The sequence below is a fragment of the Coregonus clupeaformis genome, chromosome 27 (assembly GCF_020615455.1).
Source record: "Coregonus clupeaformis isolate EN_2021a chromosome 27, ASM2061545v1, whole genome shotgun sequence".
NCBI classification, from domain to species: domain Eukaryota; kingdom Metazoa; phylum Chordata; class Actinopteri; order Salmoniformes; family Salmonidae; genus Coregonus; species Coregonus clupeaformis.
In genome coordinates this window covers 43,271,153-43,298,828 of record NC_059218.1, presented here as the reverse complement: position 1 = coordinate 43,298,828, position 27,676 = coordinate 43,271,153, and the positions used below count along the sequence as shown (strand labels likewise).

Sequence of the window (27,676 nt, the reverse complement as noted above, 5' to 3'; positions counted from 1 at the left end):
AATACTTTAAATGAAATTATGGGCTGAAAGACTAATTCAACTCCATCATTCATTGAATCAGAAGGCTCATTTATCACAAAACCTTTTGGATGTTGCCAATTACAGTATTTAAATTGTAAAAGTAGGCAAACTGTGAGCCATCATATTAATGTATAAAAAGAAAGAAAAGCATTGTAATTGTGAATTCTGTAAAGTTAGTGTGGGTGAGGTGGATATGTTTTTTTGTCTATCAATAACGAGAAACCATCTGGTATTGACAATTTAGATGGAAAGCTACTGAGGATGGTAGCAGATGATATTGCCTCTCCTATTTGTCTTATTTTTAATCTGAGTCTGGAGAAAAGGATTTGTCCTCAGACCTGGAGGGAAGCCAAAGTCATTCTACCCAAGAATGGTAAAGCACCCTTTACTGGTTCTAAAACGCCGAACAATCATCTTGCTGCCAACTCTTCGCAAACTTTGGGGAAAAATTTAGTTTGACTAGATACAACGCTATTTCTCTGTAAACTAGTGAACAAGAGACTTTCCGCTTGCTTATAGAGGAGGGCACTTAACATGCACTGCACTGACAACTGACTGATGATTGGTTGAATGAACTTGATGATAAGACGATTGTGGGAGCTGTACTGTTAGATTTCAGCGCAGCCTTTGATACCATAAACCTGTTGTTGAAAAAAAATGATGTGTAATGGCTTTTCAACCTCTGCTACATCGTGGATTCAGAGCTATCCATCTAATAGAACACAGAGGGTTTTCTTTAATGGAAGTTTCTCTAATATTAAAACATGTAAATTTGTGGTGTATCGCAGGGCAGCTCTCTTGGCCCTCTACCAATGACCTGCCACTGGCATTAAAACAAAGCCTGTGTGTCTATGCATGCTGATGATTCAAATCCAGGCCATGGTAATGCAACCTAAAAAAGAGTTGCAGACAGTTTTAGAATTGGTGGCCAGTAATAAACTAGTGTCATTGTATGCTGACGTGTCATGTTTTCTTTTAAATCCACAATTTGGATCCCTGCACAGGCTCAGAGGATCTAGATGTTTTTTTCTGACCACTGGATTAAAATTAAAACCATATTATATATTGGATCTCTAAAAATATATATATATATACACACATATACACACATATACATACATACATACACACATATACATACATACATACATACATACATACACACACAGTACCAGTCAAAAGTTAGGACACACCTACTCATTCCAGGGTTTTTCTTTATTTTTACTATTTTCTACATTGTAGAATAATAGTGAATACATCAAAACTATGAAATAACACATATGGAATCATGTAGTAACCAAAAAAGTGTTAAACAAATCTAAATATATTTTATATTTGAGATTCTTCAAAGTAGCCACCCTTTGCCTTGATGACAGCTTTGCACACGCTTGGCATTTTCTCAACCAGCTTCATGAGGTAGTCACCTGGAACGCATTTAAATTAACAGGTGTGCCTTCTTAAAAGTTAATTTGTGCGTTTCTTAATGCGTTTGAGCCAATCAGTTGTGTTGTGACAAGGTAGGGGGGGGGTATACAGAAGATAGCCCTATTTGGTATAAGACCAAGTCCATATTATGGCAAGAACAGCTCAAATAAGCAAAGAGAAACGACAGTCCATCATTACTTCAAGACATGAAGGTCAGTCAATCCAGAACATTTCAATTACTTTCAAAAAGTTTCTTCAAGTGCAGTCACAAAAACCATCAAGCACTATGATGAAACTGGCTCTCATGAGGACCGCCACAGGAAAGGAAGACCCAGAGTTACCTCTGCTGCAGAGGATAAGTTCATTAGAGTTACCAGCCTCAAAAATTGCAGCCCAAATAAATGCTTCACAGAGTTCAAGTAACAGACACATCTCAACATCAATTGTTCAGAGGAGACTGCGTGAATAAGGCCATCATGGTCAAATTGCTGCAAAGAAACCACTACTAAAGGACACCAATAAGAAGAAGAGACCTGCTTGGGCCAAGAAACATGAGCAATGGACATTAGACCGGTGGAAATCTGTCAAGTCCAAATTTGAGATTTTTGGTTCCAACCGCCGTGTCTTTGTGAGACGCATAGTAGGTGAACGGATGATCTCCGCATGTGTGGTTCCCACCGTAAAGCATGGAGGAGGAGGTGTGATGGTGCTTTGCTGGTGACACTGTCTGTGATTTATTTAGAATTCGAGGCACACTTAACCAGCATGGCTACCACAGCATTCTGACTCCATCTTGCTTCTCCCCGCCTACAAACAAAGACTCAAGAGATAAGTTCCGGTGGTCAGGTCTGTACAGCGTTGGTCCGACCAATCAGAATTCACACTCCAAGACTGTTTTGATCACATGGACTGTAATATGTTCCGGGTCGCCTCTGGCGATAACGTCAATGAATACGCCGACTGTCACCTGATTCATAAAAAAATGCATAGATGCCGTAATACCAATAGTATCTTTCAAAACGCACCCGAATCAAAAACCGTGGATTGATGGCAGCCTTGTCGGGAAACTGAAGGAGAGACATGCTGCTTACAAACAGGGCAAGGTGACCGGGGACAATAGTTTGGTTAAACAGTACAAATACGACCTACGCATATCCATCAAGATGGTGATATACAAGTATAGGGACAAAGAGGAGGATCAGTTCAGCGGGTCGGAACACGAGGCGTATGTGGCAGGGGCTTCTAACCATCACCGATTACAAAAAGAAAGCCAGTCATGTCTCGGACACCAACTCCACCCTACCGGAGGAGCTAAACACCTTTTTCTCTTTTTTTACTTTGAGCACAACGACTCTGAGCTGCCGAGAAAAGCCCCCGATGACAACTTGGGCTACACACTCACAGTCTCCACTGAGGACGCATGCAAGTCATTCAAGCGTGTTAACCCTCGCAAGGCTGCCGGCCCAGACGGCATCCCTAGCCGCGCCCTCAGAGCATGTGCAGACCAGCTGGCTGTTGTGTTCTCTGACATTTTTCATCTCTCTCTAGCTCAGGCAGTTATCCCCACCGGCTTCAAGATGTCCACCATCATCCCTGTGCCCAAGAAAGGGAAAGTAACTGAACTGAATGATTACCGACCAGTAGCACTCACTTCCGCCCTGGTCTCCCCGCTTCAATCTGTTCTCCCCGCTTCAATCTGTTCTCCCCGCTTCAATCTGTTCTCCCCGCTTCAATCTGTTCTCCCCGCTTCAATCTGTTCTCCCCGCTTCAATCTGTTCTCCCCGCTTCAATCTGTTCTCCCCGCTTCAATCTGTTCTCCCCGCTTCAATCTGTTCTCCCCGCTTCAATCTGTTCTCCCCGCTTCAATCTGTTCTCCCCGCTTCAATCTGTTCTCCCCGCTTCAATCTGGTCTCCCCGCTTCAATCTGTTCTCCCCGCTTCAATCTGGTCTCCCCGCTCAATCTGGTCTCCCGCTTCAATCTGTTCTCCCGCTTCAATCTGGTCTCCCCGCTTCAATCTGTTCTCCCCGCTTCAATCTGTTCTCCCCGCTTCAATCTGTTCTCCCCGCTTCAATCTGTTCTCCCCGCTTCAATCTGTTCTCCCCGCTTCAATCTGGTCTCCCCGCTTCAATCTGGTCTCCCCGCTTCAATCTGGTCTCCCCGTTCTCCCCGCTTCAATCTGTTCTCCCCGCTTCAATCTGTTCTCCCCGCTTCAATCTGTTCTCCCCGCTTCAATCTGTTCTCCCCGCTTCAATCCCTATGGACATTCCCCCCACCCCCTGCTACTCTCCCCTATGGACATTTCCCCCCACCCCCTGCTACTCTCCCTATGGACATTCCCCCCCTGCTACTCTCCCTATGGACATTCCCCCCCCCCCCCCTGCTACTCTCCCTATGGACATTCCCCCACCCCCTGCTACTCTCCCTATGGACATTTCCCCCCCGCTACTCTCCCTATGGACATTCCCCCCACCCCCCGCTACTCTCCCTATGGACATTTCCCCCCCCCCCTGCTACTCCCTCTATGGACATTTCCCCCCCCCTGCTACTCCCTCTATGGACATTTCCCCCACCCCCTGCTACTCCCTCTATGGACATTTCCCCCACCCCCCGCTACTCTCCCTATGGACATTTCCCCCCCAACCCCTGCTACTCTCCCTATGGACATTCCCCCCACCCCCCTGCTACTCTCCCTATGGACATTCCCCCACCCCCCCGCTACTCTCCCTATGGACATTCCCCCCGCTACTCTCCCCATGGACATTCCCCCCCTGCTACTCTCCCCTATGGACATTCCCCCCACCCCCCTGCTACTCTCCCTATGGACATTCCCCCACCCCCGCTACTCTCCCTATGGACATTCCCCCCACCCCCCTGCTACTCTCCCTATGGACATTTCCCCCTGCTACTCTCCCCTATGGACATTCCCCCACCCCCCTGCTACTCTCCCTATGGACATTCCCCCACCCCCCCTGCTACTCTCCCTATGGACATTCCCCCACCCACCCCTGCTACTCTCCTATGGACATTCCCCCCACCCCCTGCTACTCTCCCTATGGACATTCCCCCCACCCCCTGCTACTCTCCCTATGGACATTCCCCCCCCACCCTGCTACTCTCTCTATGGACATTCCCCCCCGCTACTCTCCCTATGGACATTCCCCCACCCCCTGCTACTCTCCCTATGGACATTCCCCCCACCCCCCTGCTACTCTCCCTATGGACATTCCCCCCACCCCCTGCTACTCTCCCTATGGACATTCCCCCCCGCTACTCTCCCTATGGACATTTCCCCCCACCCCCTGCTACTCTCCCTATGGACATTCCCCCCCACCCCCCTGCTACTCTCCCTATGGACATTCCCCCCACCCCCTGCTACTCTCCCTATGGACATTCCCCCACCCCCCCTGCTACTCTCCCTATGGACATTCCCCCCACCCCCTGCTACTCTCCCCTATGGACATTCCCCCCACCCCCCTGCTACTCTCCCTATGGACATTCCCCCCACCCCCCGCTACTCCCTCTATGGACATTTCCCCCACCCCCCTGCTACTCCCTCTATGGACATTTCCCCCCCCCCCCTGCTACTCTCCCCTATGGACATTCCCCCCCACCCCCTGCTACTCTCCCTATGGACATTCCCCCTCAACAGTCTTTACTCTGCCACCACCCCAATGGACATGTATTTATTCATCACTGCTACAAGTTGTTATTATGTATATAGTGCTATTTATATTTATTGTTTTTATTTACCATTTTCCTTATTTTATTTCACTAGTCCTGCATGTTGGAGCTCGGAGCCTAAGATTTTCACTGTACCCTGCAATCACACCTGCAACCCTGTACATGTGGCTATTAAACACTCAATCTCTGAATGTGAATAAAGATATGCAAGTCCTGCAGGCTCTAGTTTTATCTTATCTTCAGGTGCTGCAGAAAAAAGCTGCAGCTGGCCCAGAACAGAGCGGCACGTCTTGCTCTTCACTGTAATCAGAGCACTGATATAAATACTATGCATGCCAGTATCTCTTGGCTAAGAGTTGAGGAGAGACTGACTGCATCACTTCTTCTTTTATAAGAAAAACTATGTGTAGAAAACTCCAAATTGTTTGCATAGTCAACTTACATACAGCTCTGACACAAACACTTACCCCACCAGACAAGCCTAACGTTAGCTAGACTAATTGAGACACTACATAACTTTAACTGTGCTCTTTCTCCCCTTCCTACAAACAACTGAGATTATTAAGTAGATAGCAGCTTTCTCCCCTTCCTACAAACAGATTATTAAGTAGATAGCAGCTTTCTCCCCTTCCTACAAACAACAGATTATTAAGTAGCTAGCAGCTTTCTCCCCTTCCTACAAACAGATTATTAAGTAGATAGCAGCTTTCTCCCCTTCCTACAAACAACAGATTATTAAGTAGATAGCAGCTTTCTCCCCTTCCTACAAACAGATTATTAAGTAGCTAGCAGCTTTCTCCCCTTCCTACAAACAACAGATTATTAAGTAGATAGCAGCTTTCTCCCCTTCCTACAAACAACAGATTATTAAGTAGATAGCAGCTTTCTCCCCCTCCTACAAACAGATTATTAAGTAGATAGCAGCTTTCTCCCCTTCCTACAAACAACTGAGATTATTAAGTAGATAGCAGCTTTCTCCCCTTCCTACAAACAACTGAGATTATTAAGTAGATAGCAGCTTTCTCCCCTTCCTACAAACAACTGAGATTATTAAGTAGCTAGCAGCTTTCTCCCCTTCCTACAAACAACAGATTATTAAGTAGATAGCAGCTTTCTCCCCTTCCTACAAACAGATTATTAAGTAGATAGCAGCTTTCTCCCCTTCCTACAAACAACTGAGATTATTAAGTAGATAGCAGCTTTCTCCCCTTCCTACAAACAACTGAGATTATTAAGTAGATAGCAGCTTTCTCCCCTTCCTACAAACAACTGAGATTATTAAGTAGCTAGCAGCTTTCTCCCCTTCCTACAAACAACAGATTATTAAGTAGATAGCAGCTTTCTCCCCTTCCTACAAACAGATTATTAAGTAGCTAGCAGCTTTCTCCCCTTCCTACAAACAACAGATTATTAAGTAGATAGCAGCTTTCTCCCCTTCCTACAAACAACTGCGATTATTAAGTAGATAGCAGCTTTCTCCCCTTCCTACAAACAGATTATTAAGTAGATAGCAGCTTTCTCCCCTTCCTACAAACAACAGATTATTAAGTAGATAGCAGCTTTCTCCCCTTCCTACAAACAACTGAGATTATTAAGTAGATAGCAGCTTTCTCCCCTTCCTACAAACAACTGAGATTATTAAGTAGATAGCAGCTTTCTCCCCTTCCTACAAACAACAGATTATTAAGTAGATAGCAGCTTTCTCCCCTTCCTACAAACAACTGAGATTATTAAGTAGATAGCAGCTTTCTCCCCTTCCTACAAACAGATTATTAAGTAGATAGCAGCTTTCTCCCCTTCCTACAAACAACAGATTATTAAGTAGCTAGCAGCTTTCTCCCCTTCCTACAAACAACAGATTATTAAGTAGATAGCAGCTTTCTCCCCTTCCTACAAACAACTGAGATTATTAAGTAGATAGCAGCTTTCTCCCCTTCCTACAAACAACTGAGATTATTAAGTAGATAGCAGCTTTCTCCCCTTCCTACAAACAACAGATTATTAAGTAGCTAGCAGCTTTCTCCCCTTCCTACAAACAGATTATTAAGTAGATAGCAGCTTTCTCCCCTTCCTACAAACAACAGATTATTAAGTAGATAGCAGCTTTCTCCCCTTCCTACAAACAACAGATTATTAAGTAGATAGCAGCTTTCTCCCCTTCCTACAAACAGATTATTAAGTAGATAGCAGCTTTCTCCCCTTCCTACAAACAACTGAGATTATTAAGTAGCTAGCAGCTTTCTCCCCTTCCTACAAACAACTGAGATTATTAAGTAGCTAGCAGCTTTCTCCCCTTCCTACAAACAACTGAGATTATTAAGTAGCTAGCAGCTTTCCCCCTTCCTACAAACAACTGAGATTATTAAGTAGATAGCAGCTTTCTCCCCTTCCTACAAACAGATTATTAAGTAGATAGCAGCTTTCTCCCCTTCCTACAAACAACTGAGATTATTAAGTAGCTAGCAGCTTTCTCCCCTTCCTACAAACAACTGAGATTATTAAGTAGATAGCAGCTTTCTCCCCTTCCTACAAACAGATTATTAAGTAGATAGCAGCTTTCTCCCCTTCCTACAAACAACTGAGATTATTAAGTAGATAGCAGCTTTCTCCCCTTCCTACAAACAACTGAGATTATTAAGTAGCTAGCAGCTTTCTCCCCTTCCTACAAACAACTGAGATTATTAAGTAGATAGCAGCTTTCTCCCCTTCCTACAAACAACTGAGATTATTAAATAGATAGCAGCTTTCTCCCCTTCCTACAAACAACTGAGATTATTAAGTAGCTAGCAGCTTTCTCCCCTTCCTACAAACAACTGAGATTATTAAGTAGATAGCAGCTTTCTCCCCTTCCTACAAACAGATTATTAAGTAGCTAGCAGCTTTCTCCCCTTCCTACAAACAACTGAGATTATTAAGTAGATAGCAGCTTTCTCCCCTTCCTACAAACAGATTATTAAGTAGATAGCAGCTTTCTCCCCTTCTACCTGTTGCTGTTGGCTCTTGGTGTTATAGCCTGTCCTCATTTAACTTTTATTTCTGTCATTTTAATTCCATCTTCCATTGATTAGCTTGATATCTCCTAATAACTTTCCACCGGGAGGCTCTACAGCGCTATGACTGTAGCCTAGCGCCGATTGGACGACAACAACAACGCTACACGTGCCACTTGTCAAAATGTTCTCTCTCTCTCTCTCTCCCCAGGAAGCGCAATGAACAGAGCACATGCCTTTCTTGCAACTTTTTCATGCAGCCCATGGCCCTCCTATATTTTGATTTTCTAAGACATTCTTATCTAAGATTTGTATCACAACTAAATTAGCCCAAAAAAAAAAAAATGGGACCGGTTTAAAATTATCACCATTTTTACAACCCCTCAACGGTGTGCGTACTGGCAGCACTTGGCAGAGTGCTTAACATGTTTATGCTAATTAACGGTAAATTACCGCAGTACAACAGGGATTTGTGTGACAATTAACGGCCAACACAAATTTCACGACCACCACAGCCCTACCCACACCCACCCATATGACAGAACCTGGGTGTGACCAGGGTGTACTCTACTCACTCTAGAGAAGGCACGTTGTGGTCGTCGATAAACACTCGCTCTACTCTGTAGTGGAAGAACTTGGGGTCATAACCTTTCTCACCTGAAGAGAGACAACAAAACAGCGATAACATGTCAGGAGAAGGGGTTTCCCAACCCTCTCCTCAGGGATCACCAGACGTTCCACAGAACTGGGATCAGAACGATTATGATAAACATGGACATCTTATCATTATAAACAGAACGTTTCACACGGACGACATGGATTATATACTTCGTAGTGGACTGAAAGCAGTGTGTACTTACTGCAGAGGTTGTATACTCTGTAGTGGACTGGAAGCAGTGTGTACTTACTGCCGAGGTTGTATACTCTGTAGTGGACTGGAAGCAGTGTGTACTTACTGCAGAGGTTGTATACTCTGTAGTGGACTGGAAGCAGTGTGTACTTACTGCCGAGGTTGTATACTCTGTAGTGGACTGGAAGCAGTGTGTACTTACTGCAGAGGTTGTATACTCTGTAGTGGACTGGAAGCAGTGTGTACTTACTGCAGAGGTTGTATACTCTGGAGTGGACTGGAAGCAGTGTGTACTTACTGCAGAGGTTGCATACTCTGTAGTGGACTGGAAGCAGTGTGTACTTACTGCAGAGGTTGTATACTCTGTAGTGGACTGATAGCAGTGTGTACTTACTGCAGAGGTTGTATACTCTGTAGTGGTCTTCATGTTTGGTATCTAGGAACCTAGCCACCTCCTGAGAAGAGCAGAGAGAAGTGATTATTCTCTACACACTAAAACAGCTAACTGATATCTGACCCTTTATCCTCTCTGGTCACCTTGTGTGCGTGTGTGTGTGTGTGTGTGTGTGTGTGTCTAGGAACCTAGCCACCTCCTGAGAAGAGCAGAGAGAAGTGATTATTCTCTACACACTAAAACAGCTAACTGATATCTGACCCTTTACCCTCTCTGGTCACCTTGTGTGTGTGTGTGTGTGTGTGTGTGTGTGTGTGTGTGTGTGTGTGTGTGTGTGTGTGTGTGTCTAGGAACCTAGCTACCTCCTGAGATGAGCAGGGAGAGAAGAGATATTACTGACCTTTAGGAGTCAATTACCGTATTGACAATATCGGAACATCCCCTATAGTATAATCTGTGTGTGTTCTCTTACCCCGATGGGGTTTCTGTAGAGGGCTTGTTTCCCAGAGGACGGGAACGACATGGCAATGACACGATCTGGAGGAGGGAGAGAGGGAGAGAGAGAGAGAGAGAGAAAGAGAGAGAGAGAGACAGAGAGAGAGAGAGAGAGAGAGAGAGAGAGAGAGAGAGAGAGAGAGAGAGAGAGAGAGAGAGAGAGAGAGAGAGAGCTAGTAACTGCCACTCATATGCAGTATACCATAAACATTCATGATACATTCCTAACAGTCTTTCACTTAAACAGCTCACCTGTGGCGTAGGTCTAGTCCAGGTGTGTGATATAACCTGTGACGTAGGTCTAGTCCAGGTGTGTGTGTGATATAACCTGTGGTGTAGGTCTAGTCCAGGTGTGTGATATAACCTGTGACGTAGGTCTAGTCCAGGTGTGTGATATAACCTGTGACGTAGGTCTAGTCCAGGTGTGTGTGTGATATAACCTGTGGTGTAGGTCTAGTCCAGGTGTGTGTGATATAACCTGTGGTGTAGGTCTAGTCCAGGTGTGTGTGTGATATAACCTGTGACATAGGTCTAGTCCAGGTGTGTGTGTGATATAACCTGTGGCGTAGGTCTAGTCCAGGTGTGTGATATAACCTGTGACGTAGGTCTAGTCCAGGTGTGTGTGATATAACCTGTGACGTAGGTCTAGTCCAGGTGTGTGTGATATAACCTGTGACGTAGGTCTAGTCCAAGTGTGTGTGTGATATAACCTGTGACGTAGGTCTAGTCCAGGTGTGAGATATAACCTGTGACGTAGGTCTAGTCCAGGTGTGAGATATAACCTGTGACGTAGGTCTAGTCCAGGTGTGTGATATAACCTGTGACGTAGGTCTAGTCCAGGTGTGTGTGTGATATAACCTGTGACGTAGGTCTAGTCCAGGTGTGAGATATAACCTGTGGCGTAGGTCTAGTCCAGGTGTGAGATATAACCTGTGACGTAGGTCTAGTCCAGGTGTGTGATATAACCTGTGACGTAGGTCTAGTCCAGGTGTGTGTGATATAACCTGTGACGTAGGTCTAGTCACAGGTGTGTGTGAGATATAACCTGTGACGTAGGTCTAGTCCAGGTGTGAGATATAACCTGTGACGTAGGTCTAGTCCAGGTGTGTGATATAACCTGTGACGTAGGTCTAGTCCAGGTGTGTGATATAACCTGTGACGTAGGTCTAGTCCAGGTGTGTGTGTGATATAACCTGTGGTGTAGGTCTAGTCCAGGTGTGTGTGATATAACCTGTGACGTAGGTCTAGTCCAGGTGTGTGTGTGATATAACCTGTGACGTAGGTCTAGTCCAGGTGTGTGTGTGATATAACCTGTGGCGTAGGTCTAGTCCAGGTGTGTGATATAACCTGTGACGTAGGTCTAGTCCAGGTGTGTGTGATATAACCTGTGGCGTAGGTCTAGTCCAGGTGTGTGTGATATAACCTGTGACGTAGGTCTAGTCCAGGTGTGTGTGATATAACCTGTGACGTAGGTCTAGTCCAGGTGTGAGATATAACCTGTGACGTAGGTCTAGTCCAGGTGTGTGATATAACCTGTGACGTAGGTCTAGTCCAGGTGTGTGATATAACCTGTGACGTAGGTCTAGTCCAGGTGTGTGTGATATAACCTGTGACGTAGGTCTAGTCCAGGTGTGTGATATAACCTGTGACGTAGGTCTAGTCCAGGTGTGTGATATAACCTGTGACGTAGGTCTAGTCCAGGTGTGTGATATAACCTGTGACGTAGGTCTAGTCCAGGTGTGTGTGATATAACCTGTGGCGTAGGTCTAGTCCAGGTGTGTGTGTGATATAACCTGTGACGTAGGTCTAGTCCAGGTGTGTGATATAACCTGTGACGTAGGTCTAGTCCAGGTGTGTGATATAACCTGTGACGTAGGTCTAGTCCAGGTGTGTGATATAACCTGTGACGTAGGTCTAGTCCAGGTGTGTGTGATATAACCTGTGGCGTAGGTCTAGTCCAGGTGTGTGTGTGATATAACCTGTGGCGTAGGTCTAGTCCAGGTGTGTGTGTGATATAACCTGTGACGTAGGTCTAGTCCAGGTGTGTGATATAACCTGTGACGTAGGTCTAGTCCAGGTGTGTGATATAACCTGTGACGTAGGTCTAGTCCAGGTATGTGTGTGATATAACCTGTGACGTAGGTCTAGTCCAGGTATGTGTGTGATATAACCTGTGACGTAGGTCTAGTCCAGGTGTGTGTGTGATATAACCTGTGACGTAGGTCTAGTCCAGGTGTGTGTGATATAACCTGTGACGTAGGTCTAGTCCAGGTGTGTGATATAACCTGTGACGTAGGTCTAGTCCAGGTGTGTGATATAACCTGTGACGTAGGTCTAGTCCAGGTGTGTGATATAACCTGTGACGTAGGTCTAGTCCAGGTGTGTGTGATATAACCTGTGACGTAGGTCTAGTCCAGGTGTGTGTGATATAACCTGTGACGTAGGTCTAGTCCAAGTGTGTGTGTGATATAACCTGTGACGTAGGTCTAGTCCAGGTGTGTGTGTGATATAACCTGTGACGTAGGTCTAGTCCAGGTGTGTGTGTGATATAACCTGTGACGTAGGTCTAGTCCAGGTGTGTGATATAACCTGTGACGTAGGTCTAGTCCAGGTGTGTGATATAACCTGTGGCGTAGGTCTAGTCCAGGTGTGTGATATAACCTGTGACGTAGGTCTAGTCCAGGTGTGTGATATAACCTGTGACGTAGGTCTAGTCCAGGTGTGTGTGATATAACCTGTGACGTAGGTCTAGTCCAGGTGTGTGTGAGATATAACCTGTGACGTAGGTCTAGTCCAGGTGTGTGATATAACCTGTGACGTAGGTCTAGTCCAGGTGTGTGGATATAACCTGTGACGTAGGTCTAGTCCAGGTGTGTGATATAACCTGTGACGTAGGTCTAGTCCAGGTGTGTGATATAACCTGTGACGTAGGTCTAGTCCAGGTATGTGTGTGATATAACCTGTGACGTAGGTCTAGTCCAGGTATGTGTGTGATATAACCTGTGACGTAGGTCTAGTCCAGGTGTGTGTGTGATATAACCTGTGACGTAGGTCTAGTCCAGGTGTGTGTGATATAACCTGTGACGTAGGTCTAGTCCAGGTGTGTGATATAACCTGTGACGTAGGTCTAGTCCAGGTGTGTGTGTGATATAACCTGTGACGTAGGTCTAGTCCAGGTGTGTGATATAACCTGTGACGTAGGTCTAGTCCAGGTGTGTGATATAACCTGTGACGTAGGTCTAGTCCAGGTATGTGTGTGATATAACCTGTGACGTAGGTCTAGTCCAGGTGTGTGTGATATAACCTGTGACGTAGGTCTAGTCCAGGTGTGTGTGATATAACCTGTGACGTAGGTCTAGTCCAGGTGTGTGATATAACCTGTGACGTAGGTCTAGTCCAGGTGTGTGATATAACCTGTGACGTAGGTCTAGTCCAGGTGTGTGTGATATAACCTGTGACGTAGGTCTAGTCCAGGTGTGTGTGATATAACCTGTGACGTAGGTCTAGTCCAGGTGTGTGTGATATAACCTGTGACGTAGGTCTAGTCCAAGTGTGTGTGTGATATAACCTGTGACGTAGGTCTAGTCCAGGTGTGTGTGTGATATAACCTGTGACGTAGGTCTAGTCCAGGTGTGTGTGTGATATAACCTGTGACGTAGGTCTAGTCCAGGTGTGTGTGATATAACCTGTGACGTAGGTCTAGTCCAGGTGTGTGATATAACCTGTGGCGTAGGTCTAGTCCAGGTGTGTGATATAACCTGTGACGTAGGTCTAGTCCAGGTGTGTGATATAACCTGTGACGTAGGTCTAGTCCAGGTGTGTGTGTGATATAACCTGTGACGTAGGTCTAGTCCAGGTGTGTGTGAGATATAACCTGTGACGTAGGTCTAGTCCAGGTGTGTGATATAACCTGTGACGTAGGTCTAGTCCAGGTGTGTGTGTGATATAACCTGTGACGTAGGTCTAGTCCAGGTGTGTGATATAACCTGTGACGTAGGTCTAGTCCAGGTGTGTGATATAACCTGTGACGTAGGTCTAGTCCAGGTATGTGTGTGATATAACCTGTGACGTAGGTCTAGTCCAGGTATGTGTGTGATATAACCTGTGACGTAGGTCTAGTCCAGGTATGTGTGTGATATAACCTGTGACGTAGGTCTAGTCCAGGTGTGTGTGTGATATAACCTGTGACGTAGGTCTAGTCCAGGTGTGTGTGATATAACCTGTGACGTAGGTCTAGTCCAGGTGTGTGATATAACCTGTGACGTAGGTCTAGTCCAGGTGTGTGTGTGATATAACCTGTGACGTAGGTCTAGTCCAGGTGTGTGATATAACCTGTGACGTAGGTCTAGTCCAGGTGTGTGATATAACCTGTGACGTAGGTCTAGTCCAGGTGTGTGTGTGATATAACCTGTGACGTAGGTCTAGTCCAGGTGTGTGTGTGATATAACCTGTGACGTAGGTCTAGTCCAGGTGTGTGTGATATAACCTGTGACGTAGGTCTAGTCCAGGTGTGTGATATAACCTGTGACGTAGGTCTAGTCCAGGTGTGAGATATAACCTGTGGCGTAGGTCTAGTCCAGGTGTGTGTGATATAACCTGTGGCGTAGGTCTAGTCCAGGTGTGTGATATAACCTGTGACGTAGGTCTAGTCCAGGTGTGTGTGATATAACCTGTGACGTAGGTCTAGTCCAGGTGTGTGTAAGATATAACCTGTGACGTAGGTCTAGTCCAGGTGTGTGTGTGATATAACCTGTGGCGTAGGTCTAGTCCAGGTGTGTGATATAACCTGTGACGTAGGTCTAGTCCAGGTGTGTGATATAACCTGTGACGTAGGTCTAGTCCAGGTGTGTGTGTGATATAACCTGTGGCGTAGGTCTAGTCCAGGTGTGTGTGATATAACCTGTGGCGTAGGTCTAGTCCAGGTGTGTGTGATATAACCTGTGACGTAGGTCTAGTCCAGGTGTGTGTGTGATATAACCTGTGACGTAGGTCTAGTCCAGGTGTGTGATATAACCTGTGGCGTAGGTCTAGTCCAGGTGTGTGATATAACCTGTGACGTAGGTCTAGTCCAGGTGTGTGTGATATAACCTGTGACGTAGGTCTAGTCCAGGTGTGTGTAAGATATAACCTGTGACGTAGGTCTAGTCCAGGTGTGTGTGTGATATAACCTGTGGCGTAGGTCTAGTCCAGGTGTGTGATATAACCTGTGACGTAGGTCTAGTCCAGGTGTGTGTATATAACCTGTGACGTAGGTCTAGTCCAGGTGTGTGTGTGATATAACCTGTGGCGTAGGTCTGGTCCAGGTGTGTGATATAACCTGTGGCGTAGGTCTAGTCCAGGTGTGTGTGATATAACCTGTGACGTAGGTCTAGTCCAGGTGTGTGTGTGATATAACCTGTGACGTAGGTCTAGTCCAGGTGTGTGATATAACCTGTGACGTAGGTCTAGTCCAGGTGTGTGTGTGATATAACCTGTGACGTAGGTCTAGTCCAGGTGTGTGTGTGATATAACCTGTGACGTAGGTCTAGTCCAGGTGTGTGTGTGATATAACCTGTGACGTAGGTCTAGTCCAGGTGTGAGATATAACCTGTGACGTAGGTCTAGTCCAGGTGTGTGTGATATAACCTGTGGCGTAGGCCTAGTCCAGGTGTGTGATATAACCTGTGACGTAGGTCTAGTCCAGGTGTGTGTGTGATATAACCTGTGGCGTAGGTCTAGTCCAGGTGTGTGATATAACCTGTGACGTAGGTCTAGTCCAGGTGTGTGATATAACCTGTGACGTAGGTCTAGTCCAGGTGTGTGTGTGTGATATAACCTGTGACGTAGGTCTAGTCCAGGTGTGTGTGATATAACCTGTGGCGTAGGTCTAGTCCAGGTGTGTGATATAACCTGTGACGTAGGTCTAGTCCAGGTGTGTGTGATATAACCTGTGACGTAGGTATAGTCCAGGTGTGTGTGATATAACCTGTGACGTAGGTCTAGTCCAGGTGTGTGAGATATAACCTGTGACGTAGGTCTAGTCCAGGTGTGTGTGATATAACCTGTGACGTAGGTCTAGTCCAGGTGTGTGTGATATAACCTGTGACGTAGGTCTAGTCCAGGTGTGTGATATAACCTGTGACGTAGGTCTAGTCCAGGTGTGTGATATAACCTGTGGCGTAGGTCTAGTCCAGGTGTGTGATATAACCTGTGACGTAGGTCTAGTCCAGGTGTGTGTGATATAACCTGTGACGTAGGTCTAGTCCAGGTGTGTGATATAACCTGTGGCGTAGGTCTAGTCCAGGTGTGTGATATAACCTGTGACGTAGGTCTAGTCCAGGTGTGTGATATAACCTGTGGCGTAGGTCTAGTCCAGGTGTGTGTGATATAGCCTGTGACGTAGGTCTAGTCCAGGTGTGTGATATAACCTGTGACGTAGGTCTAGTCCAGGTGTGTGTGTGATATAACCTGTGACGTAGGTCTAGTCCAGGTGTGAGTGAGATATAACCTGTGACGTAGGTCTAGTCCAGGTGTGAGTGAGATATAACCTGTGACGTAGGTCAGGTCCAGGTCAAAGCCGTCTTTCTGGTAGCGACGCTTGTTCTCAGACACCTGACAGGAGAGAGGTTAGAGGTCAGAGGGTAGGGGTTATATGAGGATCATTGACACTATGGATGTTTTTCAATATACATACTACCGTGCTCCGAGCACGGGAGGGTCGGAGCATGAGTCCAAATCAAAGTATGCAAAACAGAGCACATTTCTCTGATCAGTACTCCGTTTGTACATATCATTTCTCTGATCAGTACTCCGTTTGTACATATCATTTCTCTGATCAGTACTCCGTTTGTACATATCATTTCTCTGATCAGTACTCCGTTTGTACATATCATTTCTCTGATCAGTACTCCGCTTGTACATATTTTTAAGCATTTAAGCAAGCTTCAATGGAAAGTGGATTCAAATCCCAGGGATGAAAGTGGAAGGAGTGCCCAGGCCGTTGAGCAAGGCACTTAACCCCACAAATAACCTCAAACACTGTTGCCATGGAGATGACCTCACCATCCTCCTGGTGACCTTCTCCAGTTCTTTCTTCTGAGAGGCTAATCTGAAGATCCTGACCAGGATTATAATCCTCAGAGAACGCAGGAACGTCACCACCCTGAAAAGAGCAAGAAAAAGGGAAATATACAGTATATCAATATATATCTAAACATGAAATGGGCCAGAAACAATCATGGCAGAGGAAACAGGATGGTGGGACGGGACTGAAGAGGGTGAAAGGAGAGGGTCAAGCAGAGATACAGTCAGGTGTTGTGTGTGTGTGTACCTGGGGTGAGGCTGGCCTCTGTAGTTACACCCACACCTGTACGTACCTGGGTATAAGGCTGGCCCCTGTCAGGTCAGAGAAGGTGTAGATCATAGTAACAACCAGGGTGATGACAACTATACAGGCATCTATGATATTCAGTCTGGAACTGAAGTACACCTTGAACCTGAAACACACACCAGACAGTCACACAGACGGACAGTCAAACAGACGGACACACAGACCAGACAGAGACACACACACACACCAGACAGTCACACAGACGGACACACCAGACAGTCACACAGACGGACAGTCACACAGACGGACAGTCACACAGACCAGACAGACAGTCACACAGAGTCACACAGAGACAGACAGACACAGACAGACAGACAGTCACACAGAGACAGACAGACACAGACAGACAGACAGTCACACAGAGACAGTCACACAGACCAGACAGACAGAGACACACACACACAGACAGACACAGACAGACACACAGACGGACAGTCACACAGACCAGACAGACAGAGACACACACACACAGACAGACACAGACAGACACACAGACGGACAGTCACACAGACGGACAGTCACACAGAGACAGACAGACACAGACAGTCACACAGAGACAGTCACACAGAGACAGACAGACACAGACAGACAGACAGTCACACAGAGACAGTCACACAGACCAGACAGACAGAGACACACACACACAGACAGACACAGACAGACACACAGACGGACAGTCACACAGACCAGACAGACAGAGACACACACACACAGACAGACACAGACAGACACACAGACGGACAGTCACACAGACGGACAGTCACACAGACGGACAGTCACACAGACGGACAGTCACACAGACCAGACAGACAGTCACACAGAGTCACACAGAGACAGACAGACACAGACAGACAGACAGTCACACAGAGTCACACAGAGACAGACAGACACAGACAGACAGACAGTCACACAGAGACAGTCACACAGAGACAGACAGACACAGACAGACAGACAGTCACACAGAGACAGTCACACAGAGACAGACAGACACAGACAGACAGACAGTCACACAGAGACAGTCACACAGACCAGACAGACAGAGACACACACACACAGACAGACACAGACAGACACACAGACGGACAGTCACACAGACGGACAGTCACACAGAGACAGACAGACACAGACAGACAGACAGTCACACAGAGACAGTCACACAGAGACAGACAGACACAGACAGACAGACAGTCACACAGAGACAGTCACACAGAGACAGACAGACACAGACAGACAGACAGTCACACAGAGACAGTCACACAGACCAGACAGACAGAGACACACACACACAGACAGACACAGACAGACACACAGACGGACAGTCACACAGACGGACAGTCACACAGAGACAGACAGACACAGACAGACAGACACAGACAGACAGACAGTCACACAGAGACAGTCACACAGAGACAGACAGACACAGACAGACAGACAGTCACACAGAGACAGTCACACAGACCAGACAGACAGAGACACACACACACAGACAGACACAGACAGACACACAGACGGACAGTCACACAGACCAGACAGACAGAGACACACACACACAGACAGTCACACAGACGGACAGTCACACAGACGGACAGTCACACAGACGGACAGTCACACAGACGGACAGTCACACAGACGGACAGTCACACAGACGGACAGTCACACAGACGGACAGTCACACAGACGGACAGTCACACAGACGGACAGTCACACAGACGGACAGTCACACAGACGGACAGTCACACAGACGGACAGACACACAGACGGACAGACACACAGACGGACAGTCACACAGACGGACAGTCACACAGACGGACAGTCACACAGACGGACAGACACACGACGGGACAGACACACAGACGGACAGTCACACAGACGGACAGTCACACAGACGGACAGTCACACAGACGGACAGTCACACAGACGGACAGTCACACAGACGGACAGTCACACAGACGGACAGTCACACAGACGGACAGTCACACAGACGGACAGTCACACAGACGGACAGTCACACAGACGGACAGACACACAGATAGTTCGACCAGTGCTTCCCAAACTGCGAGGAGTCGGTAGGGGGGGGGGGGGGGTCACTCAAATATCACATGAATACACATTAGGCATGGCAAAATGTACAGAATTGCAAGAAAATGTGCTTTAAAACTGCAAAATGTATTCTGCACCCCATGACAAAATGTGTAGAATAGCAGGAAATAAGCTTTAAACCTGCAAAATGTTCTCTCTACCAACAAGAGGTGTGTGAACAGATTGTGTCATGAACAGTGCTTGTGCCCATAGAAATAGATATGGCAGGGGGAGCACGGGATGTTCCCCAATGCTGGAAGGGGTGGCCTGAGTAAAAAGGTTTGGGAACCACTGAGTGAGACGAGACACAGACAGACACAGACAGACACACACACTATCCCGGCTGACTATCCCGGCTGACTATCCCAAACTCAGTCCTGTGCATGTTTTAGTTTTTGGCACCACACAGCTGATTCAAAGAGTTGAAGTCATTTCTATGATGATTCATCAGTGTTTCCCAGAGGGCACTTCCTGGAACCATTTCCTGCACATGACTTCCTGTTTAACAGCTCATCATAAACAGCACGGCTCTCCCTCCTTCCTGCTCTTTCTCTTTCCTAGTCTCACTTTCACTCTTTCATTTCACCCACTCACTCACACAAACAAAAACACACATATACTGTTCACTCTCTCACCCCTCTACATAGACCCGTAGCAGCACGTCGGTGAGGAAGAACAGAGAGATGATGAGAGAGATCGTCTCTAGAGCGTCGCCCACATCTCTGCTCCGTGTCATCAGAGACAGGTCCACTATCACCAACACTATATCCACTATGATCAGCACCACACCAAACATACTGGAATCAGAGTCAGAGACAGAGTCAGAGAGAGACAGAGAGAGAGAGAAAGAGAGAGACAGAGAATCATCATCCCCATCATCATCATCATCAGAGTAATTGGGCCTACCGGAATCCGAAGGACATGACAAAAGGTGTGATCTTCATCCGAATATCTCTGTAGAACGAGGACGAAAGAAAAAAATTAATTATGACAATTTCCTCAGAAACAACATTTCTATACATATGAGGTGTGTGATGCTGCACTTGTAACCTTAGTACTTACTGGTGGGTCATTTCAGCAAGCCATGACACCATCTCAGATTGTTCTAAAATGGTTTCTGTAGTTAGTAATGATGAGATTAGCATTCCTGCAACATTATTTTGTTGAAATTGAATTTGATCGCTGAGAAATTAAGCTAACTGATAGCACCCAAATTGGCCATTTTAATTCATAGGATTAATATAACCTTCAATAAAGAACATCTGATTTGGACCATAATTCTTCCTAACAATGAGTAAGACATGAGGAATCCAATAAAATGCCACCCACAGACCCCCCCTCATAGGATTATAGTTCTTCCTAATGAGGAGTTAGGCATAGGAATCCAATACAATAAAGACCACCACCAATCCCACCACAACAACCAGTATACAGTATCAGTTCTCTATGTTTGAGCAGTATAAATATGCGGTTTGGAGTATTGCTTCTTCATCCTCTAATGTATTTCCTGTGAATCTGGTGATGGGTTTTTCCTGTTTAGAGAAATGTGCCATTTTCTCTTGCATTCACCATAAAGTCACATGCATTCTATACCATAAATTAGTGTGGCAGTACCACGTTTCGACCACTAGATGCCGCTGTTCCTACTACTGCCACCACACCATTTTATCCATTTTGCTGATCTCTTGTGTTTTCATCATGAACAAAAGGTTTTCTACCCAAAGTTGCAAAGAAAATGTTGTGATCTATTTAATAAACACAAGAGACCAGCAAAATGTATAAAAGTATCAGGAACAGCGGCATCTAGTGGTCAAAACGTTGCACTGCCACACTAATTCATGTTAAATTATGCAAGCGTCTTTAAATTGGCAAATTTCAATTACCAGGAAAAAAAATTACGTTTAAAACATCAGATTCACAGGAAATACATTACAAAGGATGAAGAAGCAATACTCCAAACCGCATATTTATACTACTCAAACATAGAGAACTGATACTGTATACTGGTTCTTGGGGTGGGATTGGTGTGGTGGGTGGCTTTTGACCATTGTATTGGATTCCTCATGCCTAACTCCTCATTAGGAAGAACTATAATCCAAATTGGATGTTATATTTACTGAAGATTATATGAATCCTATAAATTATAAAATGGCCAATTTGGGTGCAATCAATTAGTTTAATTTCTCAGAGATTAAATTATATTTCAACAAAATAATGTTTCTGGAATGCTAATTGTATCCGTTTCTAACTACAGAAATGATTTCCTCTTTCTTCTTGTGCTTTTTTTTTAGGTGGAATTATCTGGTACATCAGGTTCAGCACACTTACTGGTACATGGTGCCAGGTTCAGCACTCTCATCCTTCCCATCGTCTATCTCCACCTTAGCCTGCTCCAGCTTCTCTACACTACTGAGAAAGAGGGGGGGGTGAATGAAAGATGGGGAAAGAGAGATTAACATCAATTAAAAGGAAGGTATGTTTCCATGTACATAAACACTACCAGTCAAAAGTTTGGACACACCTACTCATTCAAGGGTTTTTCTTTATTTGTTACTATTTTCTACATTGTAGAATAATAGTGAAGACATCAACACTTTGAAATAACACATATGGGATCATGTAGTAACCCAAAAAAGTGTTAAACAAATCAAAATATATTTTATATTTGAGATTCTTCAAAGCAGCCACCCTTTGCCTTGATGACAGCTTTGCACACTCTTGGCGTTCTCTCAACCAGCTTCACCTGGAATGCTTTTCCGACAGTCTTGAAGGAGTTCCCACACATGCTGAGCACTTGTTGGTTCTTTTCTTTCACTCTGCGGTCCGACTCATCCCAAACCATCTCAAATGGGTTGAGGTCGGGTGATTGTGGAGGCCAGGTCATCTGATGCATCACTCCATCACTCTCCTTGGTCAAATAGCCCTTACACAGCCTGGAGGTGTGTTGGGTCATTGTCCTGTTGAAAAACAAATGATAGTCGCACTAAGCCCAAACCAGATGGGATGGCGTATCGCTGCAGAATGCTGTGGTAGCCATGCTGGTTAAGTGTGCTTTGATTTCTAAATAAATCCATGCTTCACGGTGGGAACCACACATGCGGAGATCATCTGTTCACCTACTCTGCGTCTCACAAAAGACACGGCGGTTGGAACCAAAAATCTCAAATTTGGACAGAGCATCAGCTGTTCCGGATGACTATGTGATCACGTTCTCTGTAGCCGATGTGAGTAAGAATTTTAAGCAGGTCAACATTCACAAGGCCGCAGGGCCAGACGGATTACCAGGACGTGTACTCCGAGCATGCGCTGACCAACTGGCAAGTGTCTTCACTGACATTTTCAACATGTCCCTGACTGAGTCTGTAATACCAACATGTTTCAAGCAGACCACCATAGTCCCTGTGCCCAAGAACACTAAGGTAACCTGCCTAAATGACTACCGACCCGTAGCACTCACGTCTGTAGCCATGAAGTGCTTTGAAAGGCTGGTCATGGCTCACATCAACACCATCATCCCAGAAACGCTAGACCCACTTCAATTCGCAAACCGCCCCAACAGATCTGCTTCTGGATGAGCACGCCCCCATTCTCATCGACGGGGCTGTAGTGGAACAGGTTGACAGCTTCAAGTTCCTTGGTGTCCACATCACCAACAAACTATCATGGTCCAAACATACCAAGACAGTCGTGAAGAGGGCACGACAAAACCGATTCCCCCTCAGGAGACTGAAAAGATTTGGCATGTGTCCTCAGATCCTCAAACAGTTCTACAGCTGCACCATCGAGAGCATCCTGATTGGTTGCATCACCGCCTGGTATGGCAACTGCTCGGCCTCCGACCGCAAGGCACTACAGAGGGTAGTGCGTACGGCCCATTACATCACTGGGGCCAAGCTTCCTGCCATCCAGGACCTCTATACCAGGCGGTGTCAGAGGAATGCCCTAAAAATTGTCAAAGACTCCAGCCACCCTAGTCATAGACTGTTCTCTCTGCTACCGCATGGCAAACGGTACTGGAGCACCAAGTCTAGGTCCAAAAGGATTCTTAACAGCTTCTACCCCCAAGCCGTAGGATTCCTGAACAGCTAATCATGGCTCCCCGGACTATTTTACGCTGCTGCTACTCTGTTTATTATCATCTATGCATAGTCACTTTAACTCTACCCACATGTACATATTACCTCAATTACCTCAACTAACCGGTGCCCCCGCACATTGACTCTGCACCGGTACCCCCCTGTATATAGCCTCCCTACTGTTATTTTATTTTACTGCTGCTCTTTAATTATTTGCTATTTTTATTTTTTACTTAACACTTTTTTTATTTTCTTCAAACTGCATTGTTGGTTAAGAGCTTGTAACTAAGCATTTCACTGTAAGGTCTACACCTGTTGCTATTCGGCGCATGTGACAAATAACATTTTATTTGATTAATCAGACCAAAGAACAGATTTCCACCGGTTCTAATGTCCATTGCTCGTGTTTCTTGGCCCAAGCAGGTCTCTTCTTCTTATTGGTGTCCTTTAGTAGTGGTTTCTTTGCAGAAATTCGACTACGAAAGCCTGATTCACGCAGTCTCCTCTGAACAGTTGATGTTGAAATGTGTCTGTTAATTGAACTCTGTGACGCATTTATTTGGGCTGCAATCTGAGGTGCAGTTAACTCTAATGAACTTATCCTCTGCAGCAGAAGTAACTCTGGGTCTTCCATTCCTGTGGCAGTCCTCATGAGAGCCAGTTTCATCATAGCGCTTGATGGTTTTTGCGACTGCACTTGAAGAAACGTTCAAAGTTCTTTGGATTGACTGACCTTCATGTGTAATGATAGACTGTCGTTTCTCTTTGCTTATTTGAGCTGTTCTTGAAATGCATTCCAGGTGACTACCTCATGAAGCTGGTTGAGAGAATGCCAAGAGTGTGCAAAGCTGTCATCAAGGCAAAGGGTGGCTACTTTGAAGAATCTCAAATATAAAATATATTTTGATTTGTTTAACACTTTTTGGGGTTACTACATGATTCCATATGTGTTATTTCATAGTTTAGATGTCTTCACTATTATTCTACAATGTAAAAAATAGTAAAAAATTAAGAAAAACCCTGGAATGAGTAGGTGCGTCCAAACTTTTGACTGGTACTGTACATGTTTAGACAAATAGAGGTTATGGTGTAAATTCATCTAGTCCTCTCTGTCTACATGCGGTAGGGGACGAGGTTATGGAGAAATAGCGGATGACCAGCGGATGACCAGTTGTTTTATACCAGGAAAGAAGCTGCTGATGTCAGCAGAGAGGATGTCAGAGTGACTTACTTACTTACCACAGCCACAACGCTACAGCAGTCTTAACTGACCACTCCTAGGCTGTGTCCCAAATGGAACCCTATTCCCTATATAGTGCACTCCTTTAGACCAGAGAATGGAACCCTATTCCCTATATAGTGCACTACTTTAGACCAGAGAATGGCACCCTATTCCCTATATAGTGCACTACTTTAGACCAGAGAATGGCACCCTATTCCCTATATAGTGCACTACTTTAGACCAGAGAATGGCACCCTACCCCCTATATAGTGCACTACTTTAGACCAGAGAATGGCACCCTATTCCCTATATAGTTCACTACTTTAGACCAGAGAATGGCACCCTATTCCCTATATAGTGCACTACTTTAGACCAGAGAATGGCACCCTATTCCCTATATAGTGCACTACTTTAGACCAGAGAATGGCACCCTATTCCCTATCTAGTGCACTCCTTTTGACCAGAGAATGGCACCCTATTCCCTATATAGTGCACTACTTTAGACCAGAGAATGGCACCCTATTCCCTATATAGTGCACTCCTTTTGACCAGAGAATGGCACCCTATTCCCTATATAGTGCACTCCTTTTTGACCAGGGCCAATAGGAACATTTGGGACACACCACTTCACTGCTCAGCATGTGGTTGTGAAATCATGTCTCCTAACAGTAGCTACTGCTGTATATCTGCTGTATATGACTCATAGAAGAAGACAGTAAAAGGTGTGTATTAACTCACCCATTAACTTCTTTGGAATCCGACCCTGGACTGAAATGAACAGATGACATGATGATGTTTCTCCAGGTGATCTTATTTTCTTTCCTGTTCCTGTTATAGAGAAAATAGATCAACACAGGCAGGGGGCGGCTGGGATCAGAAATCGGCCCTGGCATAACTAGCACACCGGCACATTTTTTAACTCAAGGCCCCCCACACCAGCCAATTGTTTTGCTCAAGGGCCCCACATCGGCCCACTTTTTTTTCTTGAGGCCTCCTCCTAAATAATTATAATTTGTAGCAACAAAAAACAACAACTAGTTAGACAGGCCCACTGGGCTAAAAATGGACCAGCCCATCAGTCATTTGCCCGAAATGACAGAAGACCAGTCTGCCCCTGAAACACAAGAGACCTTGAGATTGGACTGTTCCCAGATGGTGGTTGGTGACCTGTTTCCCAGATGGTGGTTGGTGACCTGTTTCCCAGATGGTGGTTGGTGACCTGTTTCCCAGATGGTGGTTGGTGACCTGTTTCCCAGATGGTGGTTGGTGACCTGTTTCCCAGATGGTGGTTGGTGACCTGTTTCCCAGATGGTGGTTGGTGACCTGTTTCCCAGATGGTGGTTGGTGACCTGTTTCCCAGATGGTGGTTGGTGACCTGTTTCCCAGATGGTGGTTGGTGACCTGTTTCCCAGATGGTGGTTGGTGACCTGTTTCCCAGATGGTGGTTGGTGACCTGTTTCCCAGATGGTGGTTGGTGACCTGTTTCCCAGATGGTGGTTGGTGACCTGTTTCCCAGATGGTGGTTGGTGACCTGTTTCCCAGATGGTGGTTGGTGACCTGTTTCCCAGATGGTGGTTGGTGACCTGTTTCCCAGATGGTGGTTGGTGACCTGTTTCCCAGATGGTGGTTGGTGACCTGTTTCCCAGATGGTGGTTGGTGACCTGTTTCCCAGATGGTGGTTGGTGACCTGTTTCCCAGATGGTGGTTGGTGACCTGTTTCCCAGATGGTGGTTGGTGACCTGTTTCCCAGATGGTGGTTGGTGACCTGTTTCCCAGATGGTGGTTGGTGACCTGTTTCCCAGATGGTGGTTGGTGACCTGTTTCCCAGATGGTGGTTGGTGACCTGTTTCCCAGATGGTGGTTGGTGACCTGTTTCCCAGATGGTGGTTGGTGACCTGTTTCCCAGGTGGTGGTTGGTGACCTGTTTCCCAGATGGTGGTTGGTGACCTGTTTCCCAGGTGGTGGTTGGTGACCTGTTTCCCAGGTGGTGGTTGGTGACCTGTTTCCCAGATGGTGGTTGGTGACCTGTTTCCCAGGTGGTGGTTGGTGACCTGTTTCCCAGGTGGTGGTTGGTGACCTGTTTCCCAGGTGGTGGTTGGTGACCTGTTTCCCAGGTGGTGGTTGGTGACCTGTTTCCCAGGTGGTGGTTGGTGACCTGTTTCCCAGGTGGTGGTTGGTGACCTGTTTCCCAGGTGGTGGTTGGTGACCTGTTTCCCAGATGGTGGTTGGTGACCTGTTTCCCAGATGGTGGTTGGTGACCTGTTTCCCAGATGGTGGTTGGTGACCTGTTTCCCAGATGGTGGTTGGTGACCTGTTTCCCAGATGGTGGTTGGTGACCTGTTTCCCAGATGGTGGTTGGTGACCTGTTTCCCAGGTGGTGGTTGGTGACCTGTTTCCCAGATGGTGGTTGGTGACCTGTTTCCCAGATGGTGGTTGGTGACCTGTTTCCCAGGTGGTGGTTGGTGACCTGTTTCCCAGATGGTGGTTGGTGACCTGTTTCCCAGATGGTGGTTGGTGACCTGTTTCCCAGATGGTGGTTGGTGACCTGTTTCCCAGATGGTGGTTGGTGACCTGTTTCCCAGATGGTGGTTGGTGACCTGTTTCCCAGATGGTGGTTGGTGACCTGTTTCCCAGATGGTGGTTGGTGACCTGTTTCCCAGATGGTGGTTGGTGACCTGTTTCCCAGATGGTGGTTGGTGACCTGTTTCCCAGATGGTGGTTGGTGACCTGTTTCCCAGATGGTGGTTGGTGACCTGTTTCCCAGATGGTGGTTGGTGACCTGTTTCCCAGATGGTGGTTGGTGACCTGTTTCCCAGATGGTGGTTGGTGACCTGTTTCCCAGATGGTGGTTGGTGACCTGTTTCCCAGATGGTGGTTGGTGACCTGTTTCCCAGATGGTGGTTGGTGACCTGTTTCCCAGATGGTGGTTGGTGACCTGTTTCCCAGATGGTGGTTGGTGACCTGTTTCCCAGATGGTGGTTGGTGACCTGTTTCCCAGATGGTGGTTGGTGACCTGTTTCTGTCAAACACTTATTGGCTCCTAGATGGCACTCTATTCCCTACATAGGGCACT

General features: G+C 46.3%; 1 protein-coding gene across 2 annotated transcripts in view; it reads right to left on the bottom strand.

Moving 5' to 3' along the window:
• tpte (transmembrane phosphatase with tensin homology) overlaps positions 1–27,676 on the bottom strand; it is a 41,641-nt gene that overhangs the window by 11,382 nt on the left and 2,583 nt on the right. The window contains exons 1-11 of one of the 2 annotated variants that reach the window (XM_045208224.1): positions 25,734–26,672; positions 25,342–25,431; positions 21,634–21,711; positions 20,212–20,259; positions 19,941–20,102; positions 17,213–17,332; positions 16,899–16,998; positions 16,385–16,448; positions 9,835–9,899; positions 9,363–9,423; positions 8,694–8,775 (exon numbers count right to left, since the gene is read on the bottom strand). In XM_045208224.1, coding sequence (XP_045064159.1) covers positions 8,694–8,775; positions 9,363–9,423; positions 9,835–9,899; positions 16,385–16,448; positions 16,899–16,998; positions 17,213–17,332; positions 19,941–20,102; positions 20,212–20,259; positions 21,634–21,711; positions 25,342–25,391 — 830 coding nt within the window. In that variant the 5' untranslated portion in view covers positions 25,392–25,431; positions 25,734–26,672. Of the gene's footprint in view, positions 1–8,693; positions 8,776–9,362; positions 9,424–9,834; positions 9,900–16,384; positions 16,449–16,898; positions 16,999–17,212; positions 17,333–19,940; positions 20,103–20,211; positions 20,260–21,633; positions 21,715–25,341; positions 25,432–25,733; positions 26,673–27,676 lie in introns of those variants that run through there. The other variant, XM_045208225.1, reaches the window with a different exon arrangement.